A 19,729-nucleotide genomic window follows, 5' to 3' on the forward strand; every position below is an offset into this window, starting at 1 on the left:
GCAGCGGAGGAGAGCCATGTCATATCAGATGGCTCTTCGAAGTTGAATACAACCTCCACTTCCTCATAGTCTTTCATCTTTCATTTCCGCCGTCTTCCTTCCAGGCTTCCAGGATTCCGCCACCTTACCTACACTTCCCATCCACTGCTCCAAGCGCGCGCCTGCCACCATTGCACCGCCGCACCGCCGCACCCATCATTCTGTATTCCACATTTCGGCGGGGGAACCAATCCTATTATTCCTTATACTGCATCTACCGTACATAGAGGCATCCAATCATCAATGAAACGGAAGGGGAAGCGGAAGTTTGGCGTACCTATCAAGAAGTTTGAGCCCAGGGCTGTAACTAATCCGAGACGAACTCTGCAGGACGCTTACGTACTCGGAGCCGTGCACTTTAACCGCAGCCTCACGTCACAACCCCACACTCCCGCACATCGCCTGCTAGCTCACTCCACAGCTCCATTCGAATCGCCCCTCCTTCCCCACACCACTACCACCCCAACTCAATCCACCATTCGCACTTACCCAGCCTTTACATACAACTCCGCCGATCACCCGCAATGACGGTCTACCGCTGCAGCACATCCTCCTTCGCGTCGGCAGAATCGCCCGCCATGGAGCTCTACTACGCCTTCCTCCTCGGCGCTCTAGCAGTATTGGTTGTTCAGGGGCTCTCATTTTACGTCCGCAAGAGCTCGCCGGGAACAGTAACGCTTTACATGCCGCCCTTTAGAGCTCCGACCGAGCTCCGTCTAGCTCCTGTACCCTCACACTACTCACCGCTTCCAACTGCTTATGCTGACCCGGCGTCAGGACTTCACAACCACCTTTACCACCCTCCTCCCTTCCACGAGCACCGAGGAAACCCACGCAACCGGAACCGACTGGGTTCTCTACGACCTGCAACGACAACGAATCATCCACGGCGTCGTCGCAAACGAGTACGTGAATCCTGGCGGGTCGTATCTCGTCGTTTCACGGCGCGGCGCAGAGCGGGGGAGCTTGGAGGACATGCTTCGTCAGTGGGTCGATGGCGACAGGCATGTTTATGAAAGACATCGAGAGCAAAGGAGCAGTACCAGTGCTGGCTCGGTGGAGAGCTGGGTTAGGAACGCCGGGGCGGCAAGGGGTGGCACTTTGACACCGACTAGTAGTCATGGCACCTTTACGGCAATGGAGGGCGAGAGGAGAAGGAGGAATAGTGCTGTCAGTGGAGGGGGGCTGCGGAACTAAGTGCTCTTGATCAATGGCACGATGGATGCGACTGATGCGTGGGATCTAGGGCAAGAACTCCTCCCGTGTGAGGTGCGCGGGAGATCCATTACTAACTAATATCAAGACAGCCAGAGACAGGATCTCCCAACAAGAGGCGTTGTGTCCGAGTGGTTAAGGAGAGAGATTAGAAATCTCTTGGGTTCGCCCGCGCAGGTTCGAATCCTGTCGACGTCGCTATTCGTTTTGCTTTTTGCTCCTATGGGCAGTAAAACATGGTAGAGAGCTAGCGGGCTGCTTCGAGAGATCATTTTTGTGTATACAGGCAGCTTGAAGAATGATGGGCCTTCGGGTCGTGTGATGGAGGATATTCCTACAGAGACATGAGCAACTTCTAGTGATAGCCGATCGCTGCTTGCTGTCCGTTCATAAGCGTTGGGCAAATCTGGACATTATACTAACGGAAGATCGAGCGGGCTTTTCGCCTGTCTGCGACGGCGGACCTAAACCCCCAGCGGTTGTTGATTGTTTGTCCGCCCAGGCACGGGGGGTTTGGGATCCAATGGCTCTTTACAGGGCAGAGATTCTTTGTGGCTACATAAGATTCCTCCGACCGATACGGCACACAGTGGAGACGTTGGGATGTCCGTCGTTACTTATCCACCAGCGTCGGGATCGGGAATCCACTAGTCCAGGCCCCGGCGGCTTCTGAATCCGATATCCTGCAGTCCGCAGACCAGAGCGCAGGATTGATTCCGGGACGGGCGAGAACGGATTACTGATACATAGCGCGGCGCATCCCCGATCTGAAGAGAAAAATCCAAGGATCTTCTCTCGCCTTCTTCTCAATGCCGCTAGAACTACTTAGCTACTCCATATGGACTCTCTGGGACAGTCCAGAACAACAAGGCGTTGTGTCCGAGTGGTTAAGGAGAGAGATTAGAAATCTCTTGGGTTCGCCCGCGCAGGTTCGAATCCTGTCGACGTCGCTACTCCTTTTGCTTCCTGCTTCATAGGTGGGATTTTTGCTTTTGCCGTTGGATCTCCGCTAGAACCATTCGCTACACTGGTCGTGTGTGCGGGGTCGGGGTCGGGTTTGGGTGGGGACGCCAAAAGCCGGAGTGGATTTGATGACTCCAAGTTTGAGCCGATTTTTTGGAAACATAACTCTAGTAATCTGTAGGAGCTTCCATTCCGCTCGCTACGCTGCCTAATGGACTCCGATTTTCGATATTCCTTCCGGTGATGGGGAAAAGACACGGGGTTTTGGAAGGAACGCCGCTTGTATGGTCGAAATCGCAGAAACCACCCATCACTCATTTTGCAAGGGTTTACCATTGTATGTGTTACTAAGCAGAAATGAGTGGCGTCCGTGGAAACTCAAAGAAAATATTTTTAAAACAAAGTTGATGTTTTGGCAGCAGAGACTGGAGCTTGACTGCTTGACTGCTTGACTGTCGAGAATGGTCAGTGAGGTTGTTGAGAGCCATTCGGCACCGGATCCTCATGCTGATGGCTGTTTCAAAATTCAAACCTCAGGGTGAGCCGGACTGTACCCCCGCCAGTAAGAAGTCGTCCACATTTCCTTCACAGCGTTTCCTGATGAGGGTTGACTGTGTTGTGGTGTAGCCTGTTCGCGCGATAGCTAGAATAGTTTGACTGTCATGTTTGATCGGATATGTGCTGGAAAGATTGGAACTTTTTTCACTGCTGGACTGCAGTCCAATCCGACGGACGGAACGTCTTGCTTTTATTCCGCACTCCAAAAGGACCGTCCAGTCCGTACGGACTATGTAGCACACTACGCATATCGGAGTTTACCGCCGACGGAAGAGTGAGGCAAGCGAGCGAGCGAGCGAGCGAAACGGCGATCGTGGATTCATGGTGGAGTAGGTCTGGTTCTTCTCTCGTGCCGCCAAGGCCAAAAACTCGATACAAGCCGTCCGAGACATTCTACAACAACAAGGCGTTGTGTCCGAGTGGTTAAGGAGAGAGATTAGAAATCTCTTGGGTTCGCCCGCGCAGGTTCGAATCCTGTCGACGTCGCTATATCTTTTGCTTTTCTCCAATACGTGGGAGGTTGTGGTACTGTTAGCTTATCAGCCATAGACGAGCTGTCTGGAGAAGGGCAGTTCTTTTTGCCGTTTGGGATGTGCAGGTGTAATAGGCACCGCCAAAAGAGGGCCGCATCGTCTGTACTAGACTACCCTAGACTACCTACTATACTTCCGCTGATCCTCTCGGATTGTTGCCGGTTCGATGGCACTTGCGACCTGGGAGCGGATTGCGATGCCACGGGAAAAACATTTCATCCCCCCTTCAAAAAAAATCAGTGAGCGGACTACTATGCGGGGACGGGGATGGACATTGTCTGTGGCTGGTTTTGGTCATGGCCCTCCAACCGCGGGCCAGTGTAGTTCTCATGGTGCCGAGAGACTCGGGAGACGCACTTGCAACGGGCTGGAACGAGGGCGGGAACGAGGGCGGCGTCTTATCGAGACTGACTACCTAGTGGAGGGGCTGCGAGGAGCGGATGGCGAGGTGGCGGCGAGGCGGGAGTAGCACTGGCATTACTGGTATATATGTAGTATGGCCTTTGTGGTATGTAGTATGCAGTATGTAAGTAGTATGTACCTAGTATGTATTTCGTGTGTCTTATTTCGTCTGTCGTATGTCGTATGTCGTACCTATTTCGTATTTCGTATTCCGTATGTCGTGTAGTATGTCGTGTAGTATAGCACCAGCAAGAACCCGCCGACTCTTCGTTATCGTGTGATGGTGTGATGGCGTGCACGGCGTGTTTAAGCATAGTTAAACGATTCTGCACCCAGCCATCACCATCCACCTGATATCCCCACTGCTCCCCACTCAGCACTCCCCACTCCCCGTCCGCGACCCCCCCCCCCCCTCGTAATGATCCTTCAAGTCCTGCAAGCCTTGCAGCTCGATCAACTGGACCAGGCCATGTATGCAAGCTTCCGATCCCGCCCACCTGACAATTTGTCCACCCGAACCCGTGCCCCGAAGCCACAGCACAAAGTGTGATTCGTGATTCGCCAGCGGCGTTCACGGGGATCACAATTACAATATATCACTCATCCTCCATTCTCCTGGCGGGCCGACGAAGCAGATCGAGCCCCCACTCCCCATTCCCCACTTCTTGCTCCTTGCTGCGCGCTGCCTCTCTCGAGGCCAGTTACCTACATACACCCAGGGTACAATGGCAGCGATGCGGGCGGGCTGGAGAGTCTGCACATACATAGATGGTGGTGGGGGGATTCATATCCACCCGCTCCCGCATCTCCCGCAGCTCCCGTAGCTATGTAGCTACCGCCGATGCTCAGCGATGGCTACGATCCGCATATTCCCGCCTGCCAGATGGCTTCGGATCGCTATCTCAACAACATAGACGTAGACGTGGATGCGGTCGGCAGCCATCCAGGGCGCGCGGGATCTGGCCGATGATCGATCGCATACTTAAATCCTACTGTATCTATCTGCCATCCATATTGCCCGGAGCGAGCGACTAACTAGCTGTGTAGATAAGTACCTCCTACATACTTCCTAGGTGCTTATGTACACACGCAACTACACACGTACACACGGGGAACGCCACACGCAGAGAAGAAAAGAAAGAAAATAAATCCCGGGACTCCGTCCCTCAGCCAGCGAGCGATCTGGAAAAGGTATGCCAGATCGAAGGTTGCTGCTGCTGCTGCTGCTGCCCGCTTATCTGGCACCTGGTATGTACGTACATACCTCTTACGGCGGCGAGGGCGCTGGAGCACAGACGTGTATGTACGGCATGATGTATGTATGGTACATTTACCCCGGGTACTTTACCGATCGATGCATTGTGCACATGCACGTGGTGGTGATAGTGGTGGTGGGTCAGGTCACGCCGTCACGGCGCAAGACGACGGCGGGGGCGGTCAATGGTCATGGCGTATCACTCACCGCCCATTGCTCAGATGGCCCGCCCCCTCCCTCCCCCCCGAACGTTAGTAGTTCTGTAGTCCGCCTTGCGAATCGGATTGACGCGCTGCAAGATCCTAGCGGAGATGAGTCGGTAACTACTGAACTGCCATGCCAGATTGACTTTGAGTCCGGTCTGCTGAGTAGGTAGGGAGGTAGACAGCCTGTGGGTAGCCTGTGGGTAGCCAGACAGACAGATATCCGCCCGTCCCACGTCTCACGTTCCATCTCGAGCGCTTGGAAGATGGCGAGTACTGTGGGTATGAGGTATCTAGTCCCCTGGCTACGGTACTCGCGCTTTCGCTTCATCGCGCAAAGCGCAGAGGGCGAGTCCCGTGATGGCTATGGAGTGCGGAATGGCTGGGGGGTAGGGTACACACGATGCGGTCAAGACTCAACACCTGGCGCCCACCTTCCGTCCGTCGAGAGTGCGAGAGCCACGATCCCCTTCCCCTTCCCCAGTGTTCGACGGATATCGACGGATCCGTCTCCATAGTACCGTATGTTATGTAGTACCGTGTGTAGTACCGCAGTAGCCCGCGACGTCAGTAACATACATAGGAACGATCTAGAGTCTGTGATCTATATCTATAGAGTATAGTAACTACCGTAACTACCGTAGCGGGGAGGGGGGGTGTCGTCATTCATTCATTCATTCATCTCGGAAGTCGCCTCTTCTCCCCCGCACTTTTGCAGTTCGCGAGCGACGACGACGGCGGCGCGAGAGAGTCGAGAGCGTTTACGTGTGGAAGAAAAGCACTGCTACGTGTTTCCACGCAGGAACGTGCTCTCGACCGCTCTGCGGGGGAGGGGGGGACGCTCAGCGGGTTTCGAAGAATCAAAGGGTCCCCACCCCCTTCCCACCCCCGACAGCTCATGAAGAATTAAGAAAAACGCACGTATCACATCGGGGATTGTGGGGAAAGAAAAAAGGAAAGAAAGAAAAAAACGCCGCCGCCGACGACGACAACGACGTCTACGTCAACGAGGCGGGGAGGGGGGGAGGGATGGATTGGTTCTAGAAACACTCGCAGAGATGAACGCTCGTGTCGAAGGAAGGGAAGGGGAAGGGGAAGGGAAGGGAAGATCTCGACGCGACCAACCGACGGGGAACGACCGCAGAGCCGGTATGCACGTATGCGTTGCAGATTTGCAGCTAACCAACTAACCCAGTGCGACTGCACAGTCTGCACTGCACAGATCAGATCAGATCAGAGACCGAGACCGCTCTTCGGTTGCACGGTGCGGATAGTCTGCTAGTGGGAAGTCTGGGTATGATATCATCGATCGTCGTCGACGTCGTCGTCGGTGTTGTGGATGTGGGCGCTTCGAAGTTTTCGTGCCGTGTGGTGCCGTGCGGTGCGGTCAGATAGGTATTGGCGAGGGGGGAGGGGGGGGGGGGACGCTGCTGCGCATGAGAAAAGACACGTCGTTTGCCCCACCACCACCACCCCCAGCGGGCGTCGGGCGTCGGGCCTCGTCCTCGTCTTCATGCCCGCTTGGACTAGCCGCCTTCTCCACCATTACCGCTCTCACTATGCTATGTAACACCACCACCCACCACCACCACCACCTCACACACCACCCACCTCCACCCACCACCGCGAAACCAAACCCACGATATCACCTGTCCGGCGGCGTCCGCACTTCTAGATCTCCGTGCACCTACATACACCTCTGCACACCTCCACCTCACAGCGTGTAACGGAGCTCGAACCGTTAGCCGTGGAGCACTATCCGTGTCCACCTCCCTACCTATGCTCACATTCTCACATTCTCACAGCCATGCATCGGCGGCGTCATTCTGCAGGCAGAGTCGAGGAAAAAAACTCGCACACGTCGAGAGTAGTGTGCACTGTGCATTGCTTTGCTTTACTTGCTTGCGCACTAACAGTCCAACACTGGGGGCTCGAAACGAAGCTCACTGTAGAGTACTTTACAGTACTATACTCTAGCTTCAACCGAAGCTCACTGCTCACTGCTCAATCGCGTATTCTATATACGGGAAGTATTTTATGGTCCGTATATATAGTATGGTGTACCTACTATAGTAGTAGTGCGATATGATATGTACGATATCCACTATGATATGTACGATATGTACGATATGATATGTACGATATGATATGTACGATATGTGCGATACTACGATACTACGATATGTACCGGTAGGGTGTATGACGAGTGACGAGTGACGAGTGGTTCGGGTACATACGGCGAGCGGGTCTGCGGGTCTGCGGGTCTGCGGCTCAAAGCCACGTGCGGGAGATGGAGGGAGGGAGGAATAATTTATGGTGGGGTGGAAGGAAAGAAGGGAAGGGTCTGATGGAGGGGTGATGAGGGGCAGAGGGGCAGAGGGGCAGACCGAGTGCTGGGTGCACTGGATAAGCTGCGGGGCATACCGCAGAAGAGCTCAGATCCAGGGTCCGATAACCAGCGACAGCGCCAGGGTGTTCACCGTGCACCGTGCGGATGGGCGAACGTCTACGCACGTACGCACGTATGTACCCTATCGATAACGACTGTGACTGGGAATGCGACCGCGGTGACGGCGGCGGCGGGCGATTATGGAGCTGGCGGGTATCGAGTAGGTACTTATGCCTACCGTATTATCTCGAATAACTGTTCGCTTTTTGAAATGGAACTAACGCGATGAAGCGCGCACTATAGTTGATCGGGTTAGCGCTGGTGCGGCAACAGAACATCAGTCGATTAGATTGGTGCGGCTGAAACTGCTGAAGCATCGTGGGAATGGCAGATGTAGAGCTTTACAGTACAAGTTGTGTACACCCTACAAAGATCAAGTCGATAGAAATCACGGAGACAACAATGGAGAACAACGAGGTCATCTTCCCTACGAAAGTAGCACACGCCGACACAGTCATATCAGAATTCGCAGCTCTTATTCTTACACCTACGGCTCAAGATTCTCCTGACAACGACAGACAACAATATCGGACTGATCGCTCGTCAAAGATGTCTACAAGGCACAGTGAGCGCGCTCTCGACACACTCGGTTGACGCGTCCTCAGTAGCAGACTTGGTGGGTGCGCTCATGGCAGACTCAGTGAGCGCGTTCTTGTTAGGTTCCGTGGGCGCGTTCTTGTTAGGTTCCGTGGACGCGTTCTTGCGAGGCTCGGCGGGCGCGCTCTCGGTAGGTTGAGTGGTGTACTCTTGACAGGTTCGGTGGGCGTGCCCGGCGAAGGTTCAATAGACGCATCCTCAGCAGGCTCACCGGCCACTCTCTCAGCGCGCATGGGGAAGATGTCTGTTCCAGTTGAACCAGTATTAGCTAGAAGAAGCAAGCGACTGGAAGGAGTAGGTAAGCGGTATATGGTTGTAGAGCTGCTTCCTAACATCAGCAACACTGAAATGATAATATTGTGGCAGTCTGCTGGAGAGACGAGGTCTGAAGTTGGGTGCTGTGCATGTGGAGAAACATCACGGAGACTTTGCGCTAGTGAATTTGATACTGACTAAGCGCGAAGCGCTCCAAATCCGGTGTGTAACAGCAAAAAGCAGTTAGATGCGCGCCAAGCCTGCGTGTAGCGGCGCTAACCACTCCAAAAAAGCGAACAGTTATCCGAGATAATACGGTATGATATGTAGTACCGTAGAGCAGCTGCCGCCCGCGGGTGCTTCCGTGGGCACATCCTCCCGAGTACTTCCATCACACGCGTGCACTCGCCATCACGGTCGCAATCGCAATCGCAATCGCATCGCGCCGCGCCGGGAAGCAGGTCGCTAGTTAGATAACTAAGCTGATGTGAGGTGAGGTGAGGTGAGCTGAGACCCTGCGGCCACCGCGGCCATTGGCCCACTGGCCCACTGATGCCAACGAACGAACGCGTCGTGGGGAAAAAACGTGCGCTCCCTCCCTGGCCGTCCATCTATCGTCCGATACTGACGTCAGTTTCAGAGGGCGAAGAGCCCCCGGGCCCCCGGCTTGGGGTGGTGCTTGGGGTTGCTTGGGGTTGCTTGGGGTGGGGCTCGTTAGGGACTGGGCCGTTGCTGCTCGTTGTGGACTACCGCTAGTACATAAATACCCTGACTACCCTGACTACCCTGACTACATATGCAGTGGAGACGAGACGATGAAACTATTCTATGTGTGTAGGTTAGGCGGGTAGGTTGTGTGTCTTGTGTATTTTGGGTATGTTGTGTATGTATGTGGGTATATAGGATGTAGGTGCGTGGGACACTGGGACACTGGGACACTGGGACAGTGGAACAGTGTGTGTGTGTGTGTGTGTGTGTGTGTGTGAGGAATAGTGTGAGAGAAGGGAGCCCTGCATTCCACCCAGCGTCCTCCCTCGTCCTCCCACCGTCCGTCACGGGCGTCGCAGAGCGGCAACGGCGGCGGCGGCGGCGGCGAGTCGCGAGTCGCGACTTGCGACATACATCCCCAGAGTGGCCGTGACTGGGGACGGGTGGGCGGACACGGTCCCCTCTGAAATGGCTGACGGCTAACTAATACCGTAGATGTTGTGCACCCGCACGTCCGTCACCCGTGGGACACCCGTGGGACACTGACACTGGCACTGGGACGGACGTGTTTCGATTCAGGATTCATCACAGGATCACGTACTGTACTGCACGGGCGGTTTAACTAAGTCGGTCGGGCGGTCGATCAGTCGTTCTGCAAATCTGCGAAATCTGCGGTGTGCGTAGCTCGTGAGTGCTGTCTGCCTTTCTATCCGTCCGTCTGCCTTTACACGTCTGCGTCTCCGTCCCATCTCCGTCTCCATCTCCGTCTCTGTTTGTGCCCACCGTACCTACGGTATTTCCATGTCGCGATCTCACTCTCTCACTCTCTCACTCTCTCACTCTCTCACTCTCTCACTTCCTCTCACTCCCCTGCGCGATTTATCCACCCCGTGCACCACTCCGTACTCTAGAGTACTCTACAGCACGGTACGGTAACTACAACCCCCTTCTGGCACTATGTATACCGTACTCTACACACTCTGCAAAAACCCATCGACCATGTCCGTCCAGCCCTGGTCCCCGAAGGATGAAAGCCGCCCCCCCCCCAACTTCCAAGCCCGCTCTTAGCTGAGCCTACATACACACCTACAAATCGCTGCGGTGGCCGGTGGGTGGTACAGGCTAACTAGTTGCTATCAGTTACAGCTTGTCATGCAGGTTGGGTTGCATGCCTGGTGCCATGCACGTTTTCGAGCTGGAGCTGGGGCTGGGAGGAGGGGGGAGGGGGGGGCGTCGGGCGTCGCTTGAAGAAAAAAACATAACGAGATAAAACATAAAGAGATAAAAATGGAAATAAAAAAGCTGACCTGACCGGCAGAACTGGGGCGGAACCGGAACAGAATAGAACAAAACAGAACACCCTCCAGCATAGATAATTCATAAATATCATATCTTTGGTACTTTGGGGAAGCTGGCTGGCTGTCCGCCCGCCGGCCGGCTAGGCAGTGGCCACATGACCTCCATTGAGGGATCGTCAGGCTCCTAACGAAAGTATCGTTTCTTCTTCTTCTTCTGGCTGGGGGAGAAGCATAGATCACAGTAGATATCCTCCGGAGTCGGACGTCCCTGCAGCGCTTCTCTCTGCCACACCACACTCACCACACACCATACACAAATCCACATTCACACCACACACTCACTCACTCACTCACACACACCAATGATCATGTCGCCATATCGAGTAGGTCTGTATGTAGCTACCATACCTCGCCACGGTGAATTCTCAATCGTCGGGCTTCTGAGGCAGGCATACTAGCAGCGCCGGTAATCGGATAGAGTATAGAAGAGTCGCGCGCGCATGTCCACCGCCGTGAAGCTTTCCGGCAGCCGCATCATCATCATCATCATCATCATCATCATCATCAATGATCATCAATGATCACCACAATGGCGCCGCCGAGGGAAACACGGAGGCGCGGAGGATCGAGTTTGTGTCGTACAGTATGTAGCATAGATACGGTTTTGACAACGCATCTTTTCTTCATTCTTTCTGGCTCGACGGGAAGTACTTATAAGTTATGTAGCTAGACGATCCGGACGATCCAGAATCTAGGAGGCAGAATCCAGAATCCAGATTATTCCATACGGACCCGACTTCTCTAGAGTCCAGAGTTTATCCATCAAGTACCAATATTATATGGGATTGAAAGTTGAAATCACAACAGCCACACGCGACGTGCATCATTGCGGACGAGAAAATTTTCTCTTCTTCTTCCTTCGAGATATCTCATATGTATCTCCATCTACCGTTAGGAATACTATAGAGTGGAGTAGAGTAGATAGTCGAGCCCGGATCCGATGTGATGCTGCTATGATATGATATGGTATGCAGAGGCAGAGGCAGAGGCAGAGGCAGAGGCAGAGTACTCTACCGGCAGTATGTACCTCGGTGGGTAGATAGGTATTTCGAATAAACTTGTGTCAGAGATTCGCAGTGGGTACATAGAGTGTAGTATGCCGTGTCGGTCAGTAATAAGTTTCGTCCATCAGCATCAGCATGAGGCTTGAGCATCCATCAGCATCAGCGTGGGCATCAGCAGTGCCGACACCGGGCCGGCCGGGGGTGGGCGGGGGGGGGGGGGGGGGGGGGGGCAGCGCCAAATGGGGGATCGCGAAGCTTGTCGCAGCATCAGCATCAACGTAAGTAAGTAGTGAGCACTTCCACTTCCACTTCCTCGATCCAAATCCACAATCCAAAGATAGCCAGACGACCGGTCCGTTTTATCGTAATTCTTTTGCTGCGGGGGGCGGGGGGCGGGGGTGCGGATATTGTTTATTCGCTCGCTGTCTCCGTCTCTCGCTCACCAAAAAAGAAACAAGTAGGTAAAGCAAACCCCCGAAATACTTCTTATAGATAGACCGGACGTCCGTGGGAATCAGGGGATTTGGTATTTGATCTGGCGGACGGACGCCGTGACGCCGCGACTCTGCGACGCTGCGACGCTGCGAACCCCCACGGAAATGCAGCAGCTGCGGCCGGCCGGAAAGGATTTTTTTCTTTCGCTTTCTTTCTTTCTTTCTTTCTTTTCCCGTGGGAAGTTTATTCGGATCGTGAGAGTGGGAGTGGGATAAGATCCACAGAAGGGCCAGGGGTTTGGGAGGTGGGAAGTGGGGGGGGGGGGGGGGGGCGACTCGGGAGGTCCATGGATGGGATGCCGGAACGTCGACGGACCACTCAACTCAATGCTTGTGCTCGTGTGGCTGCGGACCTGCGGTGACGAACGAGAATTCCAATTCATCTTGATGGCTGGATGGCGAGCCACGATCTCTGCGTGGCCGTAATGCGTCAAATCGGTGTATCGTATGTACGAAGCGAAGGAAGCCGATGAAGTGTATGTACTTATGAGTGGTTGCATGTAGGATGTGTATAACTGGTACTCTCCGTACGAGTCCTCCACGTATCTAGAGCCCTATCGTACTGGTGCTCTTCCCATGATTAGTAGCGAAGTGTCAAAGAGAGCAGGTACATATCGTACCTTGGCGTCTGGCATCGTCGCCGTCGTTCGGCGGCCGGTTCTGTACTGTATGTATCGTCGATTGACCGATGACAAGTCGAGAAGGGGAAGGCCGGCAGCGCGCACAGCCCAGTGCCCCACCAATCCCGCCGCACCAATCACCCTCCAATCCTCCGCCGATCCTCCGGCCCCCCACGAGACAAGGCTGTCGGAGACTCGGAACGACGACAGACCATACATATGATCATCTGCTCTTCGCCTGCGGGCGTCGCGGCGATCCTGCAAAAAGACCAGGGGAGAAAGAAAGAAAGAAAAAAAGGGCGTCCGTCGGCGTCGTCCGTCCTTGACCCTTTTTTCAGCCGTCGCGACGTCTGTCCGTCGTGGCTCGTCCCACCGTCGTGACTCGTCCGTCGTCCGTCGTCCGTTCAACGTTGATCGTTTTCAATCGACATCCGTGGTCCGGCTCCGGAAGTGCAGTGCTAGAGTAATACTGTAATAGTGCTAGTACTATTGATAGATACCAGACACACCGTGCTCAAAACTTACAAGTGGACGGCTCTGCACTGTGCAGCCGCGAATAAACGGGCATTCTGATCGCCGAAGATTCCTTCCGGTTCCAGACACAGTACGTAGAGCAGTAGTCGCATCGTCACGGGCTCCGGGTTTCAACCCGCAGCGGGCGCCGGACAGAGCCCAGGGCTGAGAGCCTGAGACGGAGCGCCCGTCATAGTAGGCAACAGAGGAATCTGCAGTGCTTGTGGTTGTTGGGTTCACCCGGTTTGCAGGGTTGGGCAGGTACTTGGGGGAGCAGGTAGCCTCGCCTTGCCTGCTCGCAGCTCGTCACGACGTACCTACTCTACTCGTAGGTACCGCATGTAGGCAGCACCTGAAGTGGAAGGCAAATCCGGCCGGCATTACGTGCTCTCACGTTCTGGGCCGGGCCAATGACCAACTTGTCGCTCTTGGCTGTTCTCCGGGGCTACGTGCTGTCGAGGATAGATATAGATGGTGGAAGGCGAAGAAAGAAAGAAAAGAAAAAAAGTCACGATACGATGAGATAGATAGGCAGAGCGATGACACGCCGCTACTCGTACGTACGTACGCGCGGGGAGTTTCACCACCGGCTCGTCTTTTCGTCTGTCGCGTTCGCGCCAGGCGTAGAGTGGGTATCTGCTAGTAGGAATGCGTCGTCGTCGTCGGTAGTTGCCTATCGTGAAGGAGCTTGGGCAATGGGGGTTCCAGAGAGAGGCAACGTCGAAAAAGGAAACAATCGGCTCCGAGTCGACAGCTCCAAACGCGCGCCCCGCACCACCTCATATGTAGCGGAAGCAAACCGAACGGTTCTCGCCCGTGGACACATCTAACGGGGGAAAGAGGGATGCTCCTTCTCGAGCGGGCGGTGATGCGTCGAGATATAGAACAGAGCAGAGTAGGGAAGAGCAAAGCAGGGTAGAGCAGAGCAAAGCAGGGTAGAGCAGAGCAAAGCAGGGTAGAGCAGAGCATAGTGGCGTAGAATAGAGTACGGCACTAGTCGAGCACGTTTGTACGAGTGGGTAGGGTTCGCTTTGGGAAACACGGAACGGCATCATTCGCGGGATCAGCCGTGCCCCACTGAATCCGTGCGCGGTTCCGAGACAAGAGTCTGTGCTTTCTGGGGCGCTCGCTTCCTTCCCCGAGCAACGGACGAATCGCAATCTTATCCACGCAGCCGAGATAGAGAGAGAGAGCGTGAGAAAGAGCAAAGAGGGCGAAGAGGAGGCTCGTGTTGCATCCGTTTGCGATGACGACAGTGGGCCTTCCGTCGTTCGCTCCCAGCCGCCGCCGCCATGCAGAAGGCTTACATGGATTGGAATCGGCAGGGAAAAAAGGGTGTTTTGGTGGAGATGGATGGCGGCGGTGGTGGTGGGGTGGTGGTGGTGATTCCAACCAAACAGAGCGAACCCTACCGATAGCCGGCATCTGCATCTGCAACTGCAGTGCGAGTCGAAGCACGACGACGGATTCAGAATGCAGTCCTAGAGTAGAGTAGAGCCCTCACTACTCTGGAGTCTATATTCCGCCATGTAGGTAGCACCGATAGTGCCTCACATGGAAGGCGTTCGGTCCAACGCCTTTCGCCGGCTCCGAACGGCGCCGGACCCTTCCAACATCTCGGCGGCAACGGGAGCGTACATGTATCTGGAACGACTGGTCGGCGTGAGTTGTTGGGATGGATGCGCAGCCCGCCCGTCGCTGGTTGGAGTGCGCTGAGCGGCCGCTATCGAGGTTGTTGGGGAGCTGGCCGCAGGGGATACTAGCAGGTACTTTAGATTGTCGTTTCCAGTGAGTTCGCCGCCGCCGTCCACATCCCGCCCGCCCGCCCTCCCGCCCTCCCGCGCCTTCCACCATCCACCAACGCCTTCCACCATCTGCCATCCGCCCTCCTCTACCCGCGGTGGCGATGCTCCTCAAAATGGCACTCCCACCAAGAGCCCACCTGAGCCTTGGCACATGCATGTACCTCAAGCCTCAAGGCTCAAACGCGAGCGCCATCCCTGGCTGCCGCATTCGACTTGCTGCAGCGGGCGCTCCCATCCCACCCACCCACAACACGGGCGCATCATAAGTACTTCTGTTAAGTACCAGATACCGCTTGTGCAGAGCTTATCCAGCGCCGAAGCGAGGTCCACGAACGCGAATGTGAACTGTTTCTTCTTCTGCTTCCTCTTCTTGCTCCTGCTGATGGCTGCTGCTGCTGTGTACCGTTTCATAGAGTACACACGATCTAATCCCAGCCACCCCCCGTCAACCCATACCGACTTACCAAGGCTGCGAAAACCTGGGGTCATGCGCGCAATTGGATGGATGAATTGGTTTCGGCCGTCGCGGTGGTGGTGGTGGTGGTGGTGGTGGTGGTGGTGGTGGGCTGGTGGGCTGGTGGGCTGGTGGTGGGCTGTACCCTTGCACCCAAGGGCCAACCTGCGACATGATACATGAATACCACATCGGACACGCTCCGGCGAAGCTACTCTAGAGACCCAGCCTAGAGTAGGTAGAGTACATGGCGACACATTCTCGGAGTTATCGTGAGTTATGTACGCTGGGTACATACCGGCCGACGGAGGATGTACGACGAAGCATGTATGTACGGCGGCGGTGAGATGTGGATCGTGAGTACTCTACTCTACATGTGCGACAACCGCCAAGACGCCCACCACCACCACCACCACCACCACCACCACCACCACCACCACCATGACGCCCACCGACCACCGACCACCGTGACCAGCTACCATACTATCATGCTGCCATACTACCATACTACCATGCTCCCATGCTCCCATGCTCCCATGCTCCCATTCTCCCATGCTCCCATGCTCCGATATGTGCTCTACTCTCCGGGGATGAGGATGGTGGGGATGGTGGTGGGGATATGTAGCGGTGGGAATGGTGGGGTGGGGGTGGGGCGGAGGAGGGAACTCAACCAGCCAAACTCAATCAACGGATATTAACCAGCACAATATACACAATATGGACGCAGCTGGACTGGGCGTCACTATCCATCATAGGTAGCATAGGTAGGTAGCGGAGTATCTACAGGCTACATATGTACAGTACATACCTCATGCTGTCACTGATCTGATCTGATCAGAACAGAACCCCTTCCCTCCCCGATTGAAACTGCTCGGCAGGCGTGCATGCCATGAGAATGTGACGGGGGAAGGGGGAGAGGAAGGGGAAGGGAAGCGTGGGGATGTGGGATGTGGGTTGTGGGATATATGTGGGATGTGGATGGCGATTGATGCCCGCCGCTGCCAGCCCCATCCCCGTGACTGCTGGTGGTGGTGGTGGTTTCCCCTTGGACTTCCAAGAGGAAGGAGAAACGTATGGATCGGGTGTGGAGCTCTCCGAGGACCGTTCTTGGCCGTGGAGTGTAGGTACTCATACTGCCTACCTAGCATATATGCAAGTATCATACTCACTTACATAGAGACATGCTATACAGATCTCCTGTTCGCACGAGGGAGGGATGGAGGGAGGGAGGGAGTGAAGCACAATGGCACGGGGCGGAAATTCGTATGTAACCATCATAGGTACATCGTATGTATCTAACTACACACCGAACCCAACCTACTCAACCCAACCTTCATACACAACCCACCCACCACAAGCTGAAGCCGAACTAACCATACGGTAGGTATGGTATGGTGTGAACCCTTGATCTTCATACACACCTACACACTAGCTCTAGTAGATACGTGATTTCGCCAGCCGCCGCACACACGGTGTATTTGCAGGGAGGGCGCCTTTTCTTCTTCCTTTCCTCTCTTTTCTTTTTCTTTGAGTTTTTATTTTTCTCGTGATGCTCACGCACACTCTACTTTGGACTCTGGAGTCTGGAGGGATCATAACTACTAGAGGACTGGTAGAGTACTGGTAGCTCGGCCCCACTAGAGTGGCTGGCAGTGATGACAGTGACAGACAATTACCTACTTGGGTACTTAGTACTTGGTATGTATGATGGGTAGATATGTCTGAGATGTATGTACGGAGAGTATGTACGTAGAGCATGTACTCGTACATGCGGTACCCAAGCACCGTAGTTATGCACCAACCCATCTGTTTCACGACCGCCTTCGACACGAGCGGACGACAAGGCCGACTATGTATAGCATCTGGTTTATCCAAGGGTTTGTCCAAAGGTTTGTCCAAGGGGTTATCCACCAGGGTTTGTTCAACAAGGGTGCGTAGATGGATGAGTACCTATCGTGAGAAACACACGCGCCCCGCGCGGACGTCGGGGACATACCGTACTGTACCGCGAGAAGCATACTGCGAGAAACATACCCGTTGAACGGTGGGTGGAGCGGTGAGTCGGTGAGTCGGTCACTCGTGAGGTCTGTTCCGCCGGACTCCCCGGGCGTCGGCGGTCGATCTTAGAGGTATGGGCTCGGGCTTATCTAAGATATCGTATGTATCCCGAGCAGCCTAGGTATGCAGCCTGAGAATGCTCGCAGTTTGAGTACCTAGCCTTGTAGGCTCGCGGCCTGAGGCTTGAGTTCGTGTTTTTGGTAATGCTGCATGGCGGTACGGCGGCACTGTACTGGTGTACCGGTGTACTAGGTGCTTACTCTATACAGGTGTACCGGTTGGAAGGCTTGGAGATGGAGATGGAGTGTGTGTTCCAGACGGCGACGGGGACGGTGACAGTGATGAGAAGTAGCTGTACTGGCGTGTACCGTACTGTATGGAGTGTAAGTACCGTACTGTATGGTGCGAGAGGTAGGTATGGTATGGTATGGTACGGTACACGGGTACTTGGGACCTAGGTTCTCCGGTATGCAAGCAGGAAGTTACTCGCCCGACCCGCCCCAGCCCTCAGCCCTCAGCCCTCAGCCCTTAACTAGCCCTCAGCCCCCGGCCACACTGATTTCACTATATGGTGCTATGGTACTATGATACCTATTATGATACTACATACGATACTACATATATACGATACTATGATAGGTACTATGATACTATGATACAATAGATTGCACGATAACCAACACTTACATACCTAGGTACTACCTACCCACATAAATATGTCCGATCCGTCCATCCACTGCCTACCCCAGTTCTGGCTGCAGTTTTTGGCACCCATCACATCTCACCTTCTCTGGAGTCTCCGGAGTCTGTTTGTTTGACCGGTAGATATGTAGAGTACATACCGTAGTACGGCCAGTCATCGTGTCAGCAAGTACTCTACGAACCTTAGAGAGTAGAGTAGAGTACATATAGTATTAGTGGTCCTCAATGCCTGCTGAGAGTATCTAGTGTACATAGAGGACCAGGTATGCAGTGAATCCTCCCCAGGTACTCTACTCCCCCGGGTGCTCCCCGGGCCCTCGTAATGCCGCAACACGGCGGTGTTTCGTCCGATGCTGTAACTAGTGGGGCCGGCGGTCAACCCATTTCCACCCGGTCTGCCGGTCAGTTGTGTGACTCCGTCCGATGTTTTGTAATGGGCGGTGGGCAGTGCGCGGTGGGCGCGCGCCGGGGATATGGCACAGGTGTAGGTACATGGTACGTAAAGAGACATGTGTGCACCCACTCACACTCACGTAGGTATGCGGTGGGGGGCACGTATGAGTTACTGTAGCTATATGTACTCCAAATACGAGCGGGCTCGGGCTCGGGCTCAGCACATCCGCCGCGTAAGATCAAGAGCATATTCCGAGACAGATACGGGAACATCATACAAGTCGGTACAAGGCCCTAAAGCCTACACCCGATGCCGGGCCGATGTGGTTCTCGACTCTCCAGCCAATAGCGAGCGCGCTGGCCGCTGACCGTTGGGGCCATGGGCTGACCGCTGACCGCTGACCGCTGACCTCTGACCGCTGGATCGTTCCGAGCAGCGAGGACCGCATCGTCGGGAGCTCACGGGTACGGGATATACGTACGGGACATCTGTGCCACGGCCACCCCACCACCACCGCCCCACCACCACTACCGTCTACCACCCGGTCCGGCCGGGGCTCGTAATCCGCCGCCGCCGCCGTCCTCGTCGATGCGCGATACTCGACATGTCCACATACATATGTCCACATATGTACATACGCACATGCATAACTACCCGGGTCCCTGTATGCTCGCTGCTGCTGCTGCTCCTGGTGATGCAGACAGCTTGGATGACATTGAAATTGACATTGACATTGACAGCTGGTTGGCAGCTGGCTGGCAGGCGTGGTTACGTTCCTCGGGCATACAAAACAGACCCACATGGTAGATTATCAAGTACCCACCTGCCTACCTGCCTAGGTTACAGGTATGCAGTTACAGGTATGCAGTTACAGGTATGCAGTTGCAGTTATGCAGTGACGCTATGCGGATAATAACGACTGTCGTCAGGAAAATGGGGCTTCGTATTATGTAGTTCGTCACCCCCTTCCCCGGGGGTGAGAGTGGCAGAGGGAGAGCGATATGCATCGGAGCGAAGGACGATTGCTTGCCGTGCGTACCGAGCTCACGGGAACCCCGGCGGCGGCGGGGGCGGCGGGCACGCTGATTGGCGGTGCGAGGGGACTCAGGGAGGAGCGGATCGGACCAAACTGACCAGTCGGTCAGCATGT

At 54.9% G+C, this 19,729-nt stretch overlaps 5 protein-coding genes and 3 non-coding genes across 8 annotated transcripts; 7 read left to right on the forward strand and 1 right to left on the reverse strand.

Moving 5' to 3' along the window:
- Positions 1-73: 73 nt before the first annotated feature.
- Positions 74-1,517, forward strand: BZA05DRAFT_209065 (uncharacterized protein). Its single transcript, XM_051479593.1, has 3 exons — positions 74-764; positions 817-1,209; positions 1,286-1,517. The coding sequence occupies exons 1-3, from the start codon at positions 564-566 to the stop codon at positions 1,391-1,393; spliced, it is 702 nt and encodes a 233-aa protein (XP_051334949.1). The 5' UTR covers positions 74-563; the 3' UTR covers positions 1,394-1,517.
- On the forward strand, positions 1,372-1,452 carry BZA05DRAFT_t290. The gene has a single exon. It is a non-coding gene; the product is annotated as a tRNA-Ser (tRNA).
- Positions 1,518-2,123: 606 nt separating the features above from the next.
- On the forward strand, positions 2,124-2,204 carry BZA05DRAFT_t291. Its single transcript has one exon. It is a non-coding gene; the product is annotated as a tRNA-Ser (tRNA).
- A 976-nt stretch (positions 2,205-3,180) lies between these two features.
- BZA05DRAFT_t292 lies at positions 3,181-3,261 on the forward strand. The gene has a single exon. It is a non-coding gene; the product is annotated as a tRNA-Ser (tRNA).
- A 3,397-nt stretch (positions 3,262-6,658) lies between these two features.
- On the forward strand, positions 6,659-7,299 carry BZA05DRAFT_412697 (uncharacterized protein). The gene has a single exon (XM_051485125.1). It carries the CDS (start codon positions 6,976-6,978, stop codon positions 7,255-7,257), a length of 282 nt encoding a protein of 93 aa, XP_051334950.1. The 5' UTR covers positions 6,659-6,975; the 3' UTR covers positions 7,258-7,299.
- A 720-nt stretch (positions 7,300-8,019) lies between these two features.
- Positions 8,020-9,723, forward strand: BZA05DRAFT_422678 (uncharacterized protein; the record flags this gene model as incomplete). The annotated part of the gene is made up of 9 exons (XM_051485805.1): positions 8,020-8,052; positions 8,117-8,344; positions 8,483-8,508; positions 8,581-8,691; positions 9,272-9,299; positions 9,373-9,375; positions 9,417-9,425; positions 9,495-9,620; positions 9,673-9,723. 9 exons carry the CDS (start codon positions 8,020-8,022, stop codon positions 9,721-9,723), a joined length of 615 nt encoding a protein of 204 aa, XP_051334951.1.
- A 4,993-nt stretch (positions 9,724-14,716) lies between these two features.
- BZA05DRAFT_464186 (uncharacterized protein) lies at positions 14,717-16,183 on the reverse strand (the record flags this gene model as incomplete). Its single annotated transcript, XM_051487730.1, has 4 exons — positions 15,795-16,183; positions 15,436-15,440; positions 15,220-15,366; positions 14,717-14,925 (listed from the first exon to the last, which is right to left on the reverse strand). The coding sequence occupies exons 1-4, from the start codon at positions 15,977-15,979 to the stop codon at positions 14,717-14,719; spliced, it is 546 nt and encodes a 181-aa protein (XP_051334952.1). The 5' UTR covers positions 15,980-16,183.
- A 1,236-nt stretch (positions 16,184-17,419) lies between these two features.
- BZA05DRAFT_412707 (uncharacterized protein) lies at positions 17,420-17,954 on the forward strand. The gene is made up of 2 exons (XM_051485126.1): positions 17,420-17,509; positions 17,600-17,954. The coding sequence occupies exon 2, from the start codon at positions 17,687-17,689 to the stop codon at positions 17,939-17,941; it is 255 nt and encodes an 84-aa protein (XP_051334953.1). The 5' UTR covers positions 17,420-17,509; positions 17,600-17,686; the 3' UTR covers positions 17,942-17,954.
- Positions 17,955-19,729: the final 1,775 nt, after the last annotated feature.

Source organism: Tricharina praecox (assembly GCF_024521635.1).
Source record: "Tricharina praecox strain CBS 144465 chromosome Unknown BZA05scaffold_43, whole genome shotgun sequence".
Lineage (NCBI taxonomy): Eukaryota > Fungi > Ascomycota > Pezizomycetes > Pezizales > Pyronemataceae > Tricharina > Tricharina praecox.